Raw genomic sequence first — 17,329 nt, 5'->3', positions numbered from 1 at the left:
TTACTCTTGGATGTTAAATGATAATTAATTGCTAGCAACATGTCCTTGTTTACATTCCAACCAGAGTGCCCACTTTAGAAGGAGGTTTGTGTCATCTCTTTTCTTTATTTGCCATTCCTCTTTGAGTATTAAATCCCACATAACATGTTCAATATCAGATATGGAACCTGCAGTGTCTTGTTTTCCAATTCCCATCAATGCATTTTCCCCAGTATCTGCCAACAGACTTTGGTCTCATGGGAGCAGTTTGACTTCTTGTTGCCATCCCAGAAAACAAAAGAATAAGAGTAATTCCAATACTCTCATCCAGTACATTTTCCTTAAATCTTTTCAATCTAAGACAAACATAGAACATGTGACACCAAATGCCCAGTTCTCCAGAATGACATTTCCAGCATTTTAGATTTGCAGTTTGAAAAATCTGTCTCAATCTTTCAGGGGTATAGAAATATTTATGGGGACCCTTCCACTGAAATATTTTGAATTGCCATGCCTCTTTTACTTTACAGTTTAATTATATTCCCTTAATCCATACTTTTATTAGCTAATTATGCACCCAAGATTGCCTTTCACCCCTTTTTATTTTGTAAAGCACAGGCCTTTGCAGTAAAATCAAGGCTTTTTGGGATTTTGAAATTAACTTCCTTTTTGAGCTCTCACCTTCTTGTGTTTCCTTCATTAGTTTGTATAGGTCTAGGTCCCAAGTCTCACCAGCAAGTACATTTTAAAAGTTTTAACTTTTTATGTTAGACCTTTGTAATTGAGATGGTAGTGCTCAGACAAATCACACTTGATTTTTGCATTGCAACTGGGTTCAAATTTACTCCTCTTTAAACATTTGGTACCAAAAATTTAAAACCACCCCTTGTCATTTCCAGAATGTTTGTATGTCATAAGATTGCCCCCCCTGCCAAAACCTATGGGTTTCAGAATTTTTTAAATATTTATTCTGGCAGGATTTGTAAATAGAAAGTACATTCTTCTGCTTACTTCATTCAACCCTTTGGGAACGTTTTGCCTTGGATTTCAGTTTTTATGCAATCCAAACCAGCTCAGCTGTGCAGGGCCCCCCACTCTGTTTATCACCAAACTTCTGCATATTGAGTCATTTTGTGGCATCTGTATGTTAGTCATTACTGAGAGACTCACCACTGACCAGTATTCATCCATGTTTGATAACAAGTGCTCCAAAAGACTTCTTTGTACTTCCAGCTTTTTCCATGTTACTGTGAGATGTTTCAACTTACATTGATCAGCCTTCTTTACTGTGTGGGCTAATGTCTGCATTGTATACAAATGCTATAGTAAAACAAACCAATGTAAGCCACATACTTTCTGGTCCAGGTTCAGTGATAACCCTTTCTGTTTTCCAATGTGATTCCTAGTTTTTCCAAATACCTTTGTGTGGTCATCAGATTTTTTTCCACCAATTTCCCCCACCCTTACACCCAGATATTTCATTTTCTTCCCAGTCTCCAAAAACATGAATTCTCATAAAATACCTGGGAGATAGTTCAGGTTTAATGAGATTGCTTTTGTGTTATTTATATTAATATTGTATCCATATAGTACCCCAAATGTCTACAACTTGTTGAATACCCCTGCAAGGTCCCTGTTTGGGTATGATAGAATCATTAGAATGTTGTTTGTAAAAAAAGGACAATCTTAGCTCATGACTCCCCAACCTATTTCCCTTTACAGAGGACTGTCTCGCATCCTATGCCAATAATTGCAAATATAGTGCAAATAAGAATGGGGGGTAGACGTCATCCCTGACTTGTATGCCTGTATAACTGAAAGGTTGGGGACAGGCCTGCCAATATTTTCACCATGCCAGAGGAATCTACATGTATTCGTTGGAGGAGGTTAATGCTTTGAGCCAGAAAACCATTTTACTTAGTGCCAATTAAAGATAACCCCAGTGTACTTTATCAAATGCTTTTTCAGTGTCAAGGCTTAGAATCAATAGGTTTGTCTGGGCCTCATTTGCCTATTTCAGCATCATTCTTGTTCTAAGGGTATTATCTGCAGTACCTCTACCTAGAGTGAATCTGCACTTTTTCCCTTGTATCAGTTGGGGGGAATTGTCATCACATTCTCTTGGCCATAAACATCTCGTAGTCATGATTAAGTGTTGATATTGGGTGATAAGATTCTGGGAAGAAGGGTTTCTACCTTTCTTCAATATTGCAGTCAAAACTGCTTTCTTCCTAGAGTTGAGTTCCTGCCCCTCAAAATCTGATTCAGTATATCTAGTTAGGAGTCCTCTAACTCATTCAACACTAATTACCTAACTTTGGCAGGAATGCCATCAGGTCCTGGTGACTTCTCCAACTTGGCTTGATAAGGCCTCCAATAGTTCCTCTTTTGTAATAGCTTTTACCATGTCTTGCGTCAGGTGTTTTCCCACTTTTGGCAGGACTAGGACATCTTGATATTTCCTTGTTGATTCCTCATGGTTTTGTTCCTCTAGAGGGAGGGAATAAAGGTCACTATAAAAATCTCTGAACACTTTTAATATCCCATGTAGCATACCCTGCCATATACATTCACTAGTGTCTCTTAACCTGGTTACCATTCTTTCCACTGTTTATCTTAGGCATACTGCAAATTATTTCAGTGCCCATGTAATGTTTATAAAATATATATCATTCATTGCACGCCTATACAATAACAATTTTTGCACACAAATTTTTGCAACTTAGCTCTCAACTCCCTTATTTTATTCACCTCTACTTCTATGTGGAGTCCGTTTAGTAACTGCACCTCCCGTGGCTGTCTTATAGTCTGCTAGTGCCTCTCTTTTTCTTTCCTCTGAACAGCTTTGTAAATTTTGTGACAGTTTCTCTAAGCTGTTTTTTTATATCTATCCAAGCTTTGGGGGTTTATTTCTCATATGCCTGACATCATCTCCTTCATTGATTCTGTCAACCATTCCTTAAAATGTATATTTTCAAGGAAGTATACTGGGAATCTCCAGTGTTTATCCGATGAGCCCAGTACTTCATATTTAAACTAAACTGCCATCAAGGCATTGTCTGAAAAGCATATAGGCCAGTGTGAATGTCAACAAGATGCTTTTTTTATTTCATTATAAAAAATCTTATTCATCCTGGACCATTGTTTGTATGTAGCTGAGTAAAAGGTGAACCCCAGATCCTGTGAGTTTTCTCCTCGTGCCTACCCACCCTGACATGTTTAATGTACTTTCAGAAATTTCACCTGGGGTGCCACCTTCCATTTTCTAGGGCCCCCTGAAACCTCGTACAAAGCCAAAACAGTGTTCCAGTCTCCCGTAAAGATCACTGTGGCCTCAGCAAATGCCACCATATTTGCCAGAATATCTCTTATTTCTACTATTTTTGCTCTTGCAGGAGGGTATATATTTATTAATGACAACTTTTCTCAGATGTAAAGCCCTTTCATGGCTACATATCTAACCCTATCATCTGCAAGTTGATTTTCAGTATTAAAGCAGAAGGACTGGGAAGATAGTAAAATGGCTCTCCTTCTCTTTCCCCCTGGATAGGATGATAACCTATGCTTTGCAGCTTATAATGTTCCAGGCACTCTAAATGTATTTCCTGTAGCACCCCTACAGTTTGCGTATATATTACTGTAAATATCCTGCTTCGCTTCACTGTATTGTTAAGCTATTGGTATTCCATAATACCAGAGACCACACCACAAAGTTATTTTTTCTGACCAATGGTTTGGGATTGCTATAGCCTGACCCTTCCCCCACTAGCTCCTGTGCTCCCTTGCTTCTTTTCCATGCTTATTAAATACTTGGTTCCTGCTCTATTCCTACTCGAGACATAGAAGCTGAAACATAATTAATATAGTGGATACTCTTTTACAGCTTTACATTCAGTTATTAAAGTCTGACCTCCCCAAATCCATACAATTCTTTTCCTGACCTTATCTAGTTGGAAATCAATAGATTTCCTTAAACAGTGTAGAAATATGCAGAATTCTATTGCATTTCCCAAGGTAGGAACCTGTATTTCTCCATGTCAAATGCATTTGATATCTCTACAAACCATCTGCCTGGGTGCTTGGTTCAATTACGTTACAAAGATATTGAGCTGAACGCCCACCTCCTAGCTTCCAGTTTCTGATTATCTCATTATTTGCTTGGTTAGGGGAATTCTCCTAGGATATTAGTGTTTACTGAGGTGTCTTATAGATTACTTTGAAATTCCTTCTTTGTTTGCATTGAGTGGCAGAGTAGAAAGGATTCCACCAGATTTGGCTTCCATTAACCCTTATGGCTGTAAAGCTAGTGTTCCACATGGACTGATCTTATAGTCAGATAAGAGTATTGGACATGAGGTACAATTTTCTTTTATGCTGCCACTGTTTTCAGTATGCACAATGTCAAAGTTAACAGTATATTTTTAGAAGCAATACTCTTCTATCTGTTGGTTAGTTTAGCCTGCCTGTTTTCTCAAATCAGTTCAATTCCTTCTTTTAACACTGATTACTGCTTGAAGAGTGGAAATAAACTCCATCCTTCTGGTGCCTCATTGACTGGGACTCTCTGAAGGGGTTCTTATCAGAAGCTCGAGTTTTCAGAAACTCAAAATTCATATTGTCATAGACCCGTCTGAAGATATAGTTCCATCCTTTAGGGATTGTGTAGCCACCTTGCTAGAGCCCAATATTTCTTTGGTCACATGTTTTTTAATGACATTTCAGTTTACTTTTGCATCTATATAGGTTGTGGTGTTACCAGGGGGAAAAGTATACACATTCTTGCTGATTACAGCAACCTTTGTCTTACACTGGCCACCCGGCACTGCTAATCATGAGGAAGTCTACTCTCTTTTTCCTGGTTATCTGTGAATAGTCCTGTCCCACAAATATCCATTTCTCTGTCTAGGACAACTTACTACTTGGTTTCCATAGGATGGCCAGTATCCTTTCCATTGAGGCAAACATCTCAGATCATACAATAAGTGATCTGGGATGCCCATTGTTCACTGGTTGTGGACTCAGATGTGTTTGGTGTCCCCTCTCTATTTCTAGCACCAGTGTTCACATCAGTGAGTAGCTGATGTAACATATCCTTTACTAATCACACACACACTGTTCTTTCAAGCCATTCCAGAACACATCCGGCTCTGTCTTCATAATGAACTAATTGAGCCTTCACATAATCCAGTCTTGCATCGGAGGTCACCCTTTAGTGCCATGCTTTCCTCTCCCAACTGCATGATGGAATCAGAATGATCACCGAGTATGGTGGACATCTGCATATTTTCTTCATTTTTATTGATATATTCAGAGACTCCTTCATTTCCTGAAAGACAGTGTGTAGAGAAACTTCCTGGTGTTACACATGGTCCCCATTAATACTCTCTTGCACTATCATCTCTGCCATTTTGCAGAGGTAGATTATTTCATTTTTTGGAAGATTTCTTATTTCTTGACCATAAAAAGAAGTTATATGGCATCTATTACCTTGTGAAAAAGATTTTTGAGTTCTATAGTGACAATCAGCAGGTAAATTTCAAGCTTTTAAGGTCTGGAAGGGAGCACAAGCAAAGGTCACATCTTAACACCACGTTGCCATCTTAAAAGTTTCTCAACAGCCTTCAATTTTAATCAGGTAAGATACAAGGTATGACATGGCACCTGCAAATAAAAAAGAAGGTAACACCAATAGATCTGTACTTTCATTGAAATGTATCTTATAGTGCTCATAGCAAACACAGATATGAACCAGCTATGTTTTCAATAAAACAACTTTGTTGTTAAAGGGAGATCATATCTGTAACCCTTTTATAAAAGAGAAACAGAGTACAAAAGATTAGTCCCGATAAAATCACTTTAGCTAGCAGAACTAGGAGACTGATTCTCTATTACCCTCCCTGTGGGAGGAATAAAGACACCTTGTTCATGTTCTTATTAGAACAAGAACAGTCGTCTATTTTCCTACTTAACTGAATAAAGTGCCTGAAACTTCAACAAGTAATTTTTATTCCCTTCTAGTCTCCTAGATCTAATAGCTAAAGTGATTTTATTTGGACTAATCATTTTTATTCTGTTTCTTGTTAGTCCTGTCACACTCTGGGTCACAGGTGGAATACCAGGCTTGACTCAAGCCTTCTAAATTACCTTTGTTTTCTTGTGTAAAAGAGAGGTAAGGAGCCTTTGTTACATTATAATATGATGTCTTCAGCTATCCATAATGTAGGTACACATGGCTGTTAATGTAAAATTCTCTAATTTAGAAAATACAGATATATCCACTTTATCAACATTATCAACTTTTATGAATATATTAGTAAATACACACAAAGAAATATATGTATATAATGATTAACATGTTTGTAAGTATCCCAGGATTAAGGAAAAAGGAAAGTAATTCTTGTTGTTTGCGGGCAGAGCAGTGGTGCAGCGGTTAATGCTGTCACCTCACAGCAAGAGGTTCTCTGGTTCGATTCTCGGCTGGGGTGCCTTCTGTGTGGAGTTTGCATGTTCTCCCTGTGTTCGCGTGGGTTTCCTCCGGGTACTCCGGTTTCCTCCCACATTCTAAAGACATGCTTCTGGAGCATTTCTCCCCGGGCCTCCGCTGAAAACAGGATCTGTGGAACCTAGTCGGACTTTCCCGGTCAACAAATGTTAAATAAATAATAAAAATAAAAAATAACTGTAGTTTGTCATTTTTGCCTGGAGACTGATGAAAAGAGGATGAAGCATATTTTTCTTTTACAGGCCAGTTTAAATACTTTCCCATATTATTAATTGTTTCATTAAAGTTTGTATCTTGAACACAAAATTTAGATGCGTGTAACGAGGAATCTTGATGAGCTGATTCTATAAAATGAGGAAAGTATTAATGTGTATGGTTAAAATAATCAGCTTTATCAGAGCAAGCAGGAAAAAAGGTTTTATTTCTTTTAGGCCCTAATCCTTGTCTTTCATTGGTACTGAAGCTTTTCTTTGATCCAGTCTAAATCTGTATGTTCACCACTTAGCAAAAGGGAAAAATGTTGGCCCTTGCTTTTGAACCAGTACCAAAGGTCCCATCTTCTTTGCCAGTCTTTATAGCCTATGAAAGACACACTAGAGATGGAGAAGCAGCCTTTTTTTACAGCAGCACTACACACCTCTTAGCTGTCCAGACTTTTGCAGGATGTCCATATTTTTGCCTCATATTTTATGTCTGTTCCTCATAAAACTTTTGGGGGTTTTGGGCAAATCACTAAGGAATGAAATCATTAAATAATGACATACATTTGAGTTTCAGACTTCATATCCCTCAGAAAAAATGCATGCTAACATAAATCCTGTTATTCTGGCAACTTTCTAAGTTTAGTATAAGAGCAATATTTAAACTGTATCCCTATTTTGGGTCTTTGTTCTCCCCATTATTTTAGGCTTTGTCCAGATTTTTTCAGCTAAGAGGTTAAGAGGTATGCCATACTGGTAGCCTTTGAAATATGTAAAAATATACTCACCTGTAACTAATATGTGCATCTCCAATTTCCTTCACTTCTAATACGATCCAAAATCAGTACCTAAGGTAATGATGATTGTATCTTTTTAATTGCACATTTTAATGGCACTGATGATGAAGGCTCCAAAGGCACTTTTAAGACTAACTTCATATACCTGTTTTGGGGCGTGATCTGAATAAGTGGGCCCACCTTTGAAAAAAACTTTCTTATTAGTTTGAGTTTCTTGTAAATAATCTCTCTCATTTCTCGGCTTTCAGACTCTAGTTGTTTAATGAATTTTTTTATATTTTTTCTGCCTCTAAGGACTTCAGTCTTTTCCATAATATCCAAATTAATTATCATAAGCTTATAATTACTGCCAGAAATTAAAGTTTGCTCAGTACTCAGTCTTCAGTGCTGTGATCAGAGATGATACAGAATAAACATTGGACCAGATTAATTAACGCCTACACTACATGTACACCTTTCTGAGCAAATAGACAACACAAGTATAACTCCCACCTTCTTTCTCCTAATTTTAGTTTTCTTACTGATTTTCTTGCCGCTTTAAGTATTTATAAAGTTTACCACAAAGTGTAGACTATGTGGACACTTAGTATAATCTTTCTAAGTGAATAGACAGCATAAAAAATGTGGTAGGGATGTTCTTAAGTACAGATTGTGTACAATTGGTGTAGGCTTTCATGAACCTTTTGCCTACCACAAGCACATTTATTTGCTAACATTCTTCAGTATTTCATAAAAAAGGAATAATATCAGTGAAAGGTAATCTGAAGATAATCCTGACTGAATTTCACTTTTGCTGAGCAGGTTGAAAAACCTAAACAAGTATTCACCTTTTCACAGAGTCTAGCTAGGTTTAGAGATATATTTGACAGTAAGCATTCTGGAGCTATTGCAGAGATTGGCAGAGTTTAGAATTTATTAAGGATCTTCTTCTTTTTTGAATTTATTAAGGATGAGAGTCCAAATGTTTTGACTGTTCCTCCTCTGTTACCTGATTTACAAGATGTCTATAAAATTGTACGTCAATCCCCTACTGAACCAGTTCCCAAAAAGGCTTTGAGGTAATACAAGGTGCACTCTGCTCCCATAACTCTATTTGCTCTACTGTCAACTGACACAGCTGTGATTTGTCTACCTGCCAACTCTAACAAGAGAGCCTTGGCTTCTTCTATCCTTCACCACCGGACAAAATTGGCAAGTGAGTAGAATCTCAGAGAAAATAGTTGGCTCAGTCTAGTAATTTAGCCTTCAGAATTTTAAATTATTAGGCCTTCAGGTGGAAATGTATTTTGCAATGTGCTTACAGTTTAGATAAATTTACTGAATTTTTGTCATCTGAACAGAAGTCTTATATGAATAGGACTGTTTGTAATTTGACTCAGGCTTCAAACCAATCTTTGAGGAGTGCCTTGGAAGATGTGGACACTATTTCTAGAAATGCAGCTTCTGTTGTTTTGAGAAGATATGCTTGGTTATATAACCTGAATTTTTCTAAGGATTTAAAACAATTGAGATTTTGAATGCTGCTTTAAGTTCTGAATTTTCTTTTGGTCATTCTGCTACCCATATTTTCAAACAATGGCATGATAAAGGTAAACTGATGCAAGGGGTATTTAGAATGTTCCATATTCCCATGTTCTCCCCTAATAAAGCATCCAACTTTAAAGGGCAGCACAAAGATCCCAGCCTAACAAGAGTTGGTGCCAAGATGAAAAGGCAGGAAGATAATGCTTCCAAATCAAATAAAAGGGGTTTATTTCCCAAAAAGGTAATTTCCCTGCTGAAGAATGAATATACCAAGACTCAAGGCATCCTGACCCTTGTCCCCTTTCCCTTTCCCCCAGGCTTTTGCTCAACCTGGCAGCCTGGCCACAAACAGTCTCAGACAAGTGGGTGCTGAGAATAATTCAGTGAGGATATTCCTAGCAGTGTAGAGAAAACCCTCCTCCTTTCAGGGAAATCCCCTGCACTCACCAGACTAGACGCATCTGTTTTCTCTCTCTCTCTCTCTTGTTACTCCTTCACAATTTGCAATCAGGGGTTATAGAACTACTACCTGAACCACAAAAAGAAAAAAGGATTTTACAACAGAATCCTTTTGGTACCCAAAATGGAGTTATTGTGGAGACCAGTATTAGATTTGTCATACCTAAATACCTTTCTGAAAGAACTAAAATTCTAAATACTCACAATGCACACGGTCCTACCCCTTCTTCTGGACAAATGTTTCATGGCGACTTTACATCTGAAGGAAGCTTATCTTCACATTCAAATTGTTCACAGCTTCAAGTTGGACCTACAAAAGTCCTGTCTCACACCCTCACAACAAATTGTCTTCCTGGGTATATGATGGACACAAAATAGTATGACCTTTCAATCAGAAGACATACTCCTGACTGTTCAGAACATTTTCAGAGATTCCTCTCTTCAAGAAGCTGCCTCTAGAAGAGAGTTTCTCAAAATTCTAGGCCTCTGGTCATCAGTGATCCTCATGACACCACAGACTAGGCTCCACATGAGAAAGATTCAGTAGGACTTACAAAACTGTTGGACCAGCACCTGCTTCCCTTGAGTTCCAGGTGCCATTGCTGAATTATTTTGAGAGTTACAGTAGTGGAGGAATTAGATGTCTCTCAGTCCACACCTATCCTTCTTCCTCCAAATCCCAGTTCAATCAATCCAGGTGGACTCATCAGATTTTGCATGGGGAACTGTGTTCAGAGGAGTTCCAGTGTAAGGAAAATAGTAGTCTTTGGATGCTATAAAGCACATAAACATCAAAGAAATATTAATAGGAATTCAGACCTTAAATATTCTTGGTGTCGACATACAACCTGTCTGGTTTTGAAATACTGGTGTGAGCTACTCAATGATGGCTTATCTTATGCATCTATCAAAATGCATCTTGCGGCCAAAACAACTTGTCTGTTTATGGATCCCTCTTTTTTGTCTCTTTTTGAAATCAAACAGTTTATGAAAGGAGTGTTGCGCTTGTAACCCCTCAAAAGCAAATTTCTCCTTCTTGGGATCTCAACTTTCGTCTTGAAAAATTGACTTTATCTCCTTTTGAACCCACCTTTCAGGCTAAATTGGGGCTCATCTCAGTCCTCTCTGGTAAAACTGTTTTGCTTACTGCTCTGACATCTGCAAGGTGAGTGTCTGAGCAGCAAGTTCTCATGATGGGTCTATCGTATCTGATTGTTGTTTTAAGCACTAATCCTTCTTTCATGCCAAAAGCTGTTTCTGAATTTACCCTGAATTAAGCCATCAATTTTCCAGTTTTCTTTCTGGAACCAAAACATAACAGGAATAAGATTCTGCATACCTTGGATGTACACAGGAAGCTCAGGTACTACCTTGACAGAACTAATCCCTTCAGGAAAGCTAAACAGCTGTCTATTTTCTATTCTGGGTCAAAGAAAGGTCAACTGTTCTCTAAGAAAACAACTGTCATTGGCTGTCATCTGCCATTGTTTTTGTTACTCCTATCATGGTAAATCTATTCCATGCAAGGTTAAGACTTATCCCAACAGAGACATGTCCTCATTGGTGACGTATTGGAAAGGAATGCAGCAACCTGGTCCTCTGTTCATATGTTTACAAAGCACTACAAACTGGATTCTTTCTGAAGTTCTAGAGCAGGCTTTGTGAGGAACATTCTACAGGGGCTCATGGATATTTATCCTTCCTCCTCCCAGGCAGGGTAAGCTTTGGGAATCTACCCATATGCCACTGAGGTAGTGTGAAAGATGAACATAGTACATTTGCATAAGCCCTACTTACCTATAACAGCATTCAAATTTCATCCTGTCTTCATGGTAGCACCCATCCACCATCCCTCTTATTTTGTATATAGTTCAGTGGTATCCAACCTTGTTGCATTGTTGATTGGCTTTGGTTATTTGTGTTGGTATGGTTGGTTTTAGGGAATTCTTGCTTATGGTCCTGCTTGGTTCAGCCTACTTAGCACTAAAAGCCAGAATAACTGACTTTTTGTGACAGAGGTAGTCTTACCCTGGTGAGAGAGGTGTAGTCATTGCCCTGTCACAGAGAGTCAAAGGAGGGGATTCTGAGCTCTTGAAAGATCCCAGTTTTGGATTGTGCAGTCACAGAACCCATATGCCACTGAGGCAGTGTGAGAATCAAACGTCTACTGTTACAGGTAAGTAGGACTTACACAACTGTACTTTTCTATTGCTCCACTGTTTTGTGATTTTGCAAGTGTTGTGGATGGGATGCCAGAAAACTGTATGATCTTTGGGACATGCTTGTTCCACGACCATCATTAACACAATGGGAATGGGTGGCAGACACTTGGACACCTGGGTGGGGATGTTTGGGTATTGAATGTCAGTCATCTGAGTGTCTTAAGGTTTCTCCTTAGCTTTCATAGAATACAGCTTGACTAGAATGTTTTGCCTTGTTACAGAATATTACTCAGGCTTCAGCAAAACCTTCCAAGCCATGTACCAAAGTGACTACCCCACCCCACAGGAAAGGTCATGTCATCATTTTTGCCATCTCTGTCTTCAAGTTCTGAGCAGTACAAAGAACCCCTGGTTTATACAAACCATACTGCTGCCCACTTTGATCTAGGTGCTGAATCTGGAGATGAGGATTCCCTGACATCTGACACTCCCCAGGGAATGTTATTCTTGATGAGACACTAAACTTAATGAATAATCATTTTAACCAGGCTATATCATCTAAGTAAAGGTATGCTGAGTTTTTGATGTTCAGTGCAGCTATGTCATTATATGTGCTATCTATAATTCCATCTTTTAAGGATGTACATTTTTTTGGTCTCCTCCGATGTCATTGTTACTGGCCCTAGTCCCCAATGCCCCATGTCCATACTACATCTACCAGGTACTCTCCTACTTAAAATTATTCTAAAAAGACTATTAATACTTTCTCAGGTGACTGAGACAGTAGGATCGAGGTTAGGACTGAAAAGTATACACTTCCCTCGATAGCCCAGTGACACAGAAAAAAAGAGAGATAACAGTGCCCTGGACTGTATTAATGGGACAGGTGCCATAGCTTTTTTTTTTGTTTTTGTGCTGGTCTGCAGCTCACAGTGGAGGTTGGGAAGGGTCTTTGATCAAGTAAGATAACTAACCTGAGGAATGCAGGTGAATCAACAGCAGTGTAGGAATGGGTTTGTGGATGCACAAGCATGTATACTGAATTGATGCCCTGTGCGGGTGGGTGAGCAGAATGAGCTGGAGATTAATAAAAAGCCTCTCTCTCTCTCTCTCTCTCTCTCTCTCTGTCAATAGCAAGTTGTCATACTGGGATGCACTATTTTTCTCTTATCTGTTCCATGATTACCATGATGAGCTTCCCACTGCACAGGTAGACGTTGATGAAACACTGGTGAGAATTCATGACTAGCGAGATTGAGAAAGGGAGCCAGGTCACTGCAGGTGACAGCAGGAGGGAACTAAAAATAGAAATTTGCAGCTACTAGGGCTATTAAGTAGCAGACCTATGTGGTACAGTACCAGAGATAGTCCAGCTCAAATCATTTCTGATGCTTGTTTTACTGATAAGAGATTTGAACTAGTGCATACAGCTGAAAATGTAGGTTCACATGCTATAAACTGTGGATATGACATAGCTGATGCTAATTCTAGAGCTGCAGCACCCAAGTCTGGAGGTAAAATATAAGTATGTCTCAGAGCCTAATCTTTCCCTAATGAAATTATTTGACAGCTACTTAGATGCTCTTTTAAATCAGGCATTTCTGTTGGGTTCTCCTTTCTTTTCTAAAAGTACTGAAATACTTGCAATAAAATAGCAGATCTATAGAAAGTGTAAAGAAGATATTACCTTTCCTATATGGAAATATTCCAACAGTTTTTCTAACCATGTCTTAACATTACTTTTATAAAGAAATCAGACAACAGAAATATAAAAAAGTGTATCAAAAGAAACATTGGACCTGGCAGTCAAAACACTAACAGCAACAGCAGTACAAGGACTGTCCCAAATGAATATACTATGCAACAGTAGACAGTGACTGCCTCCTGCCCACATTCCTGTCCTTCTCCCCCTCAGCCTGCCCATTAGCTGTATCCCATGGGATGAAAATGCATCCTTTTTCAGCTCAGTGGTATTAGAGAACAACAGAAAATGTGTCATGTGCAAATGCCTCCAGAGGTTATAAACACTTGACATTACATTTAAATCACTGGCTGCTAGAAAATCAGGCAGAACAACCAGTAACTTTGGCACAGGAAAGAAAGATATTTTATTAAATATACATCCTAGTGCCAAGGAAAGGAATGTTTTTGGAGATTGGTCTTGGACTTTGCAGACATGAACACTTTTTTATCAACACAAACATTTCAAATTGACAACACAAAACACATTTAAGGTGACTGTGGACATGCATGGGGCATACCTACATGTTCTCATTCACAAAACTGATAGGCAGCTTCTTAGGGTGACTGTACAGGGCTCTAATTTACAATTTACCTCTTAACATGTCACATCTGGTCTTCCTATTCTTCAATGAGTGTTTAACAAATGCCTGACTCTTGTATTTGCTCCTGTCTTACTTAAAGGACTTTGCATTTACCCTTGTCTGAATGTCTTCCTGATTAAGGCTGAGTCACTTTACAGTTTACACCTTGCAGTTTAAGAAACTCTACAATGTTTCCAAAGTGTGGGTATCTTACTCTATTTTTAAAAATCAAATCTGCTCTTCTCTCATATCAAAAGATTTCTAGGAGCCATCCTAAATACCAAACTATGATAACTTTAAGTCAGGATAGGGTGCAACTAATGGACATCTTCCTGCATATTCCCAACAGAAAAAAAAACTGACTGAGTGAATATTTCCTCAAGGGCTTAGATTACGTGTCATCTGTAATCATGGTTTCCAATTCCAGATGACACACAACAAAGTTACATGATGTGCTCTTAGCCCTTGGAATCAGGGTTATTATCTTCTACAGGATGTTTTTCTATTGATATCAACCCTTTTGAAAGAATTCTGTTGTTGACAAGAGGTTGCTGTTCACAATGGACTGCCTTTCATGCCTCTGGTTCCAGAACAGACACTCACTGCAGACTTTTCCAATTATGTTACCAAAGCCCATCTCCAGGAATAGAAAGTGTAAGGCCTGTACTTCTTACTTCACAGGGAAAACATGTCCACCTCAAATTGATGTTGGCTACCCATATGACCCTCACAGCCTTCAAATCAACTCTGAAACCTGGTATCTGGTTGTAGATAATATAGAAAGTTTGGTTATGAACAGTTTCAATCAAAACAACTGCTAAAGGACTCAAATTACATTATGATACCAGAGACTGTAAATTTATAATGTAGAATCTTCTACAAGACCTGTCCTACAAAATATACTGACCCACTGATCACCAGCATATCTTATTTTTTTCTGAAAGTTAGTTTCTTACCCAAGTATGTAAATGAATTCATCCGTCACCCCCTTTTTCTAATTTTTTACATTGGGTCAAGGTGTCACTTCAACAGTTATGTATTCAACTCTTCAAAACATATATAAACATAACCATAGTCCTGCTGTACAAAAGTCTGGTATAGATGTCTGTAAAATGAATTAAAATTAAACTAAGGAATAGAGCAAAGCACTGGCAACTTCAAGGTGCTCTGTATCCAGTGCACTCACCTGTGGAGAGGAGATGGAAAGACAACTTATATGATTGGCTAAGAATAATTGTGACTCATCTGTGTCCTTGGGGATGTGCTCTACAGTTGATTCATGTGGCATCTGTGAAGGAGAGAGTAAAGAAACAGCAGAGTGAGAGTTCAGAAAATGGTTGCACAATGTTAATTAGTAAAGCACAATTCAGTACATGTTTTTGAGAAAAATAATGCTGTGCAACTTAACCAACAATGTTACTATTGCTGTTTGTGTCTAGAGAGAATAGTATTCAGGTAAGAATAAAAGAGCGTGGCAAAGCTTTAACTAGCACATGATGGATTTATGTGTCCAGTGCATTTTTTTATATCTTCCAGACTTCAAAAATGAAAAGGAAGCTGTAATATTGTTATGTAACTGATTAATGATTGTGACAAAAGGCCTTTATATGAGTGCTATACATACCAGTACTGGTGGTGCCCTGAAGAGGTAGCTAAAGGGGTAATACAGCAAGTTCAGGAAGGATGCAGCATACAGATCAGCATAACGCATTAACTGATTGGCAAAAAGTGTCTGCCTCGAGCCACAGCGGAGTAAGCTGCCCATTTTCCCATAGCACATGTCCATGTCATGAGTAAGTTTCTGTAAATGAAGAAAAGAATCCATGTTAGTATCTGCCTGCTAACTGCACACTCTACCTGGAACATAAAACACTCTTTTTATGTAAGAAAAGATTGCATATCTCAGCCAGTCAATGTCCTGTTCTAGCTGTTCCTCTTACTGACAACCAGTCTTCTCTTACCTGTCTAGTATTTTCTAACATGTAAAAAACCAAAACCTTGTAGATACGAAAACCACCAAAAAGAGAAACAGGAGCTGGATGCAATCAGGTTTATTCTGGTACCTCGGCTTACACAGCCTTCAAAGGAATAACCTTTTCACAATTTAATGCATCTTTTATACAAAAATTTCATCCTTAATTAATTGAATAATAAGACAATTACTTAAATAAGTCACAAGGCTTCAGAATAAAAGGGACCATACACTAATAAATATTAATACATAGTTAGGAAAACTACTTATACAAAAACATTAAAGCATTAGTGTACAATAACACATAATCTGAGAAGTTTTATGTATGTACCAATACCTAAAGTGAGATCTCAAATAGTCAGGTTCATTTCCAAATGTAAACCTTTCGGTTTTAATGTACCAAAATTTAAAATAAACATGCTTTCCAACTTTAACAGTTTCTGTAAGAAATTCCCAGTATTATAAGTATCAGGCCTAGCCAAAGCGCAAAAGAACAAAGAATCCAACACACCATTATGTGAACTATTGAAATGCTCAGAAATTGGGCTTTCCATCCTGCCATTTGTAATGTCACCCATTTGTTCCATGATTCTTATCTTTAACTGACGTTTAGTTTGCCCTATATAATATTTAGGTGGAATACACCCACAACCAACAATATAAACGGCCCCACAAGATTTACAATCAAATGTATCCAGAGCTTGATATTTTACGCCAGTTAAAGATAAGCTCTTTGCTACAACTGTAGCAACAGTTACTAACGCATTGAGCTCCTAACTGCAAGTGAGAATGCAGTCTCAGCACTCGTTTGCACCATCACCAGTGCCAGTACTGCCCTTGCGCCCCACTGGCAACTGATAGCTGTGCCCCCTAACAGCTTGCAGCCAGACAGTCACCCCCTTTACTATGCTCTAGTTATGACTTTGTTCCTATAACTATTTTTATTATCATGACAGACCTCCTCAGCTCATACATCTAGGACAGTTAGATGAAGGAAATCTGCCAGTAATTATCATTACAGTATAGTACAAACTTCTTTAAAAGAAGTAGTAAAAGTAGCTGTATGTCAGTCCAAAGGAAAGAAGTGAAAAAAGTAAAAAAAAAAAAGCATGTTTAAAAAAAGGTACAGACAGTACGTTTCCAGAGAACTGTATGGCAGGCACTAAGAAAATCCAGCAATTGACTGTGAACCAGCAACGGTTGCAGGGGTAATAGATAATAAAATTGATTAAACATACAGGGAAATAATGAGTGACACATGAGAGGATTATGTAAAAGCTACCAACATATTAGCATAAATTGAAAATGTGCTTACAACCCACTCAAACACAATTCATAAATTAATAGAAGATGAAAGAGACACTAAATTAAGACTTCCAGGCATGGAATTAAAGCAAAAACTTCAAGAGA

General features: G+C 38.2%; 1 protein-coding gene across 2 annotated transcripts in view; it reads right to left on the bottom strand.

Moving 5' to 3' along the window:
• LOC122812027 (cytosolic purine 5'-nucleotidase-like) overlaps positions 1 to 17,329 on the bottom strand; it is a 563,563-nt gene that overhangs the window by 42,390 nt on the left and 503,844 nt on the right. For both annotated transcript variants that reach the window (XM_044084264.1, XM_044084265.1), the window contains 2 exons: positions 15,572 to 15,748; positions 15,134 to 15,235 (listed from right to left, as the gene is read on the bottom strand). In XM_044084264.1, the coding sequence (XP_043940199.1) occupies positions 15,134 to 15,235; positions 15,572 to 15,748 (279 nt within the window). The remainder of the gene's footprint in view (positions 1 to 15,133; positions 15,236 to 15,571; positions 15,749 to 17,329) is intronic.

Source organism: Protopterus annectens, chromosome 9.part0, assembly GCF_019279795.1.
Source record: "Protopterus annectens isolate FY-2018-M chromosome 9.part0, PAN1.0, whole genome shotgun sequence".
NCBI lineage: Eukaryota > Metazoa > Chordata > Ceratodontiformes > Protopteridae > Protopterus > Protopterus annectens.
The sequence above is the reverse complement of the archived record's forward strand: the minus strand, read 5'-3'. Positions and strand labels throughout refer to the sequence as shown.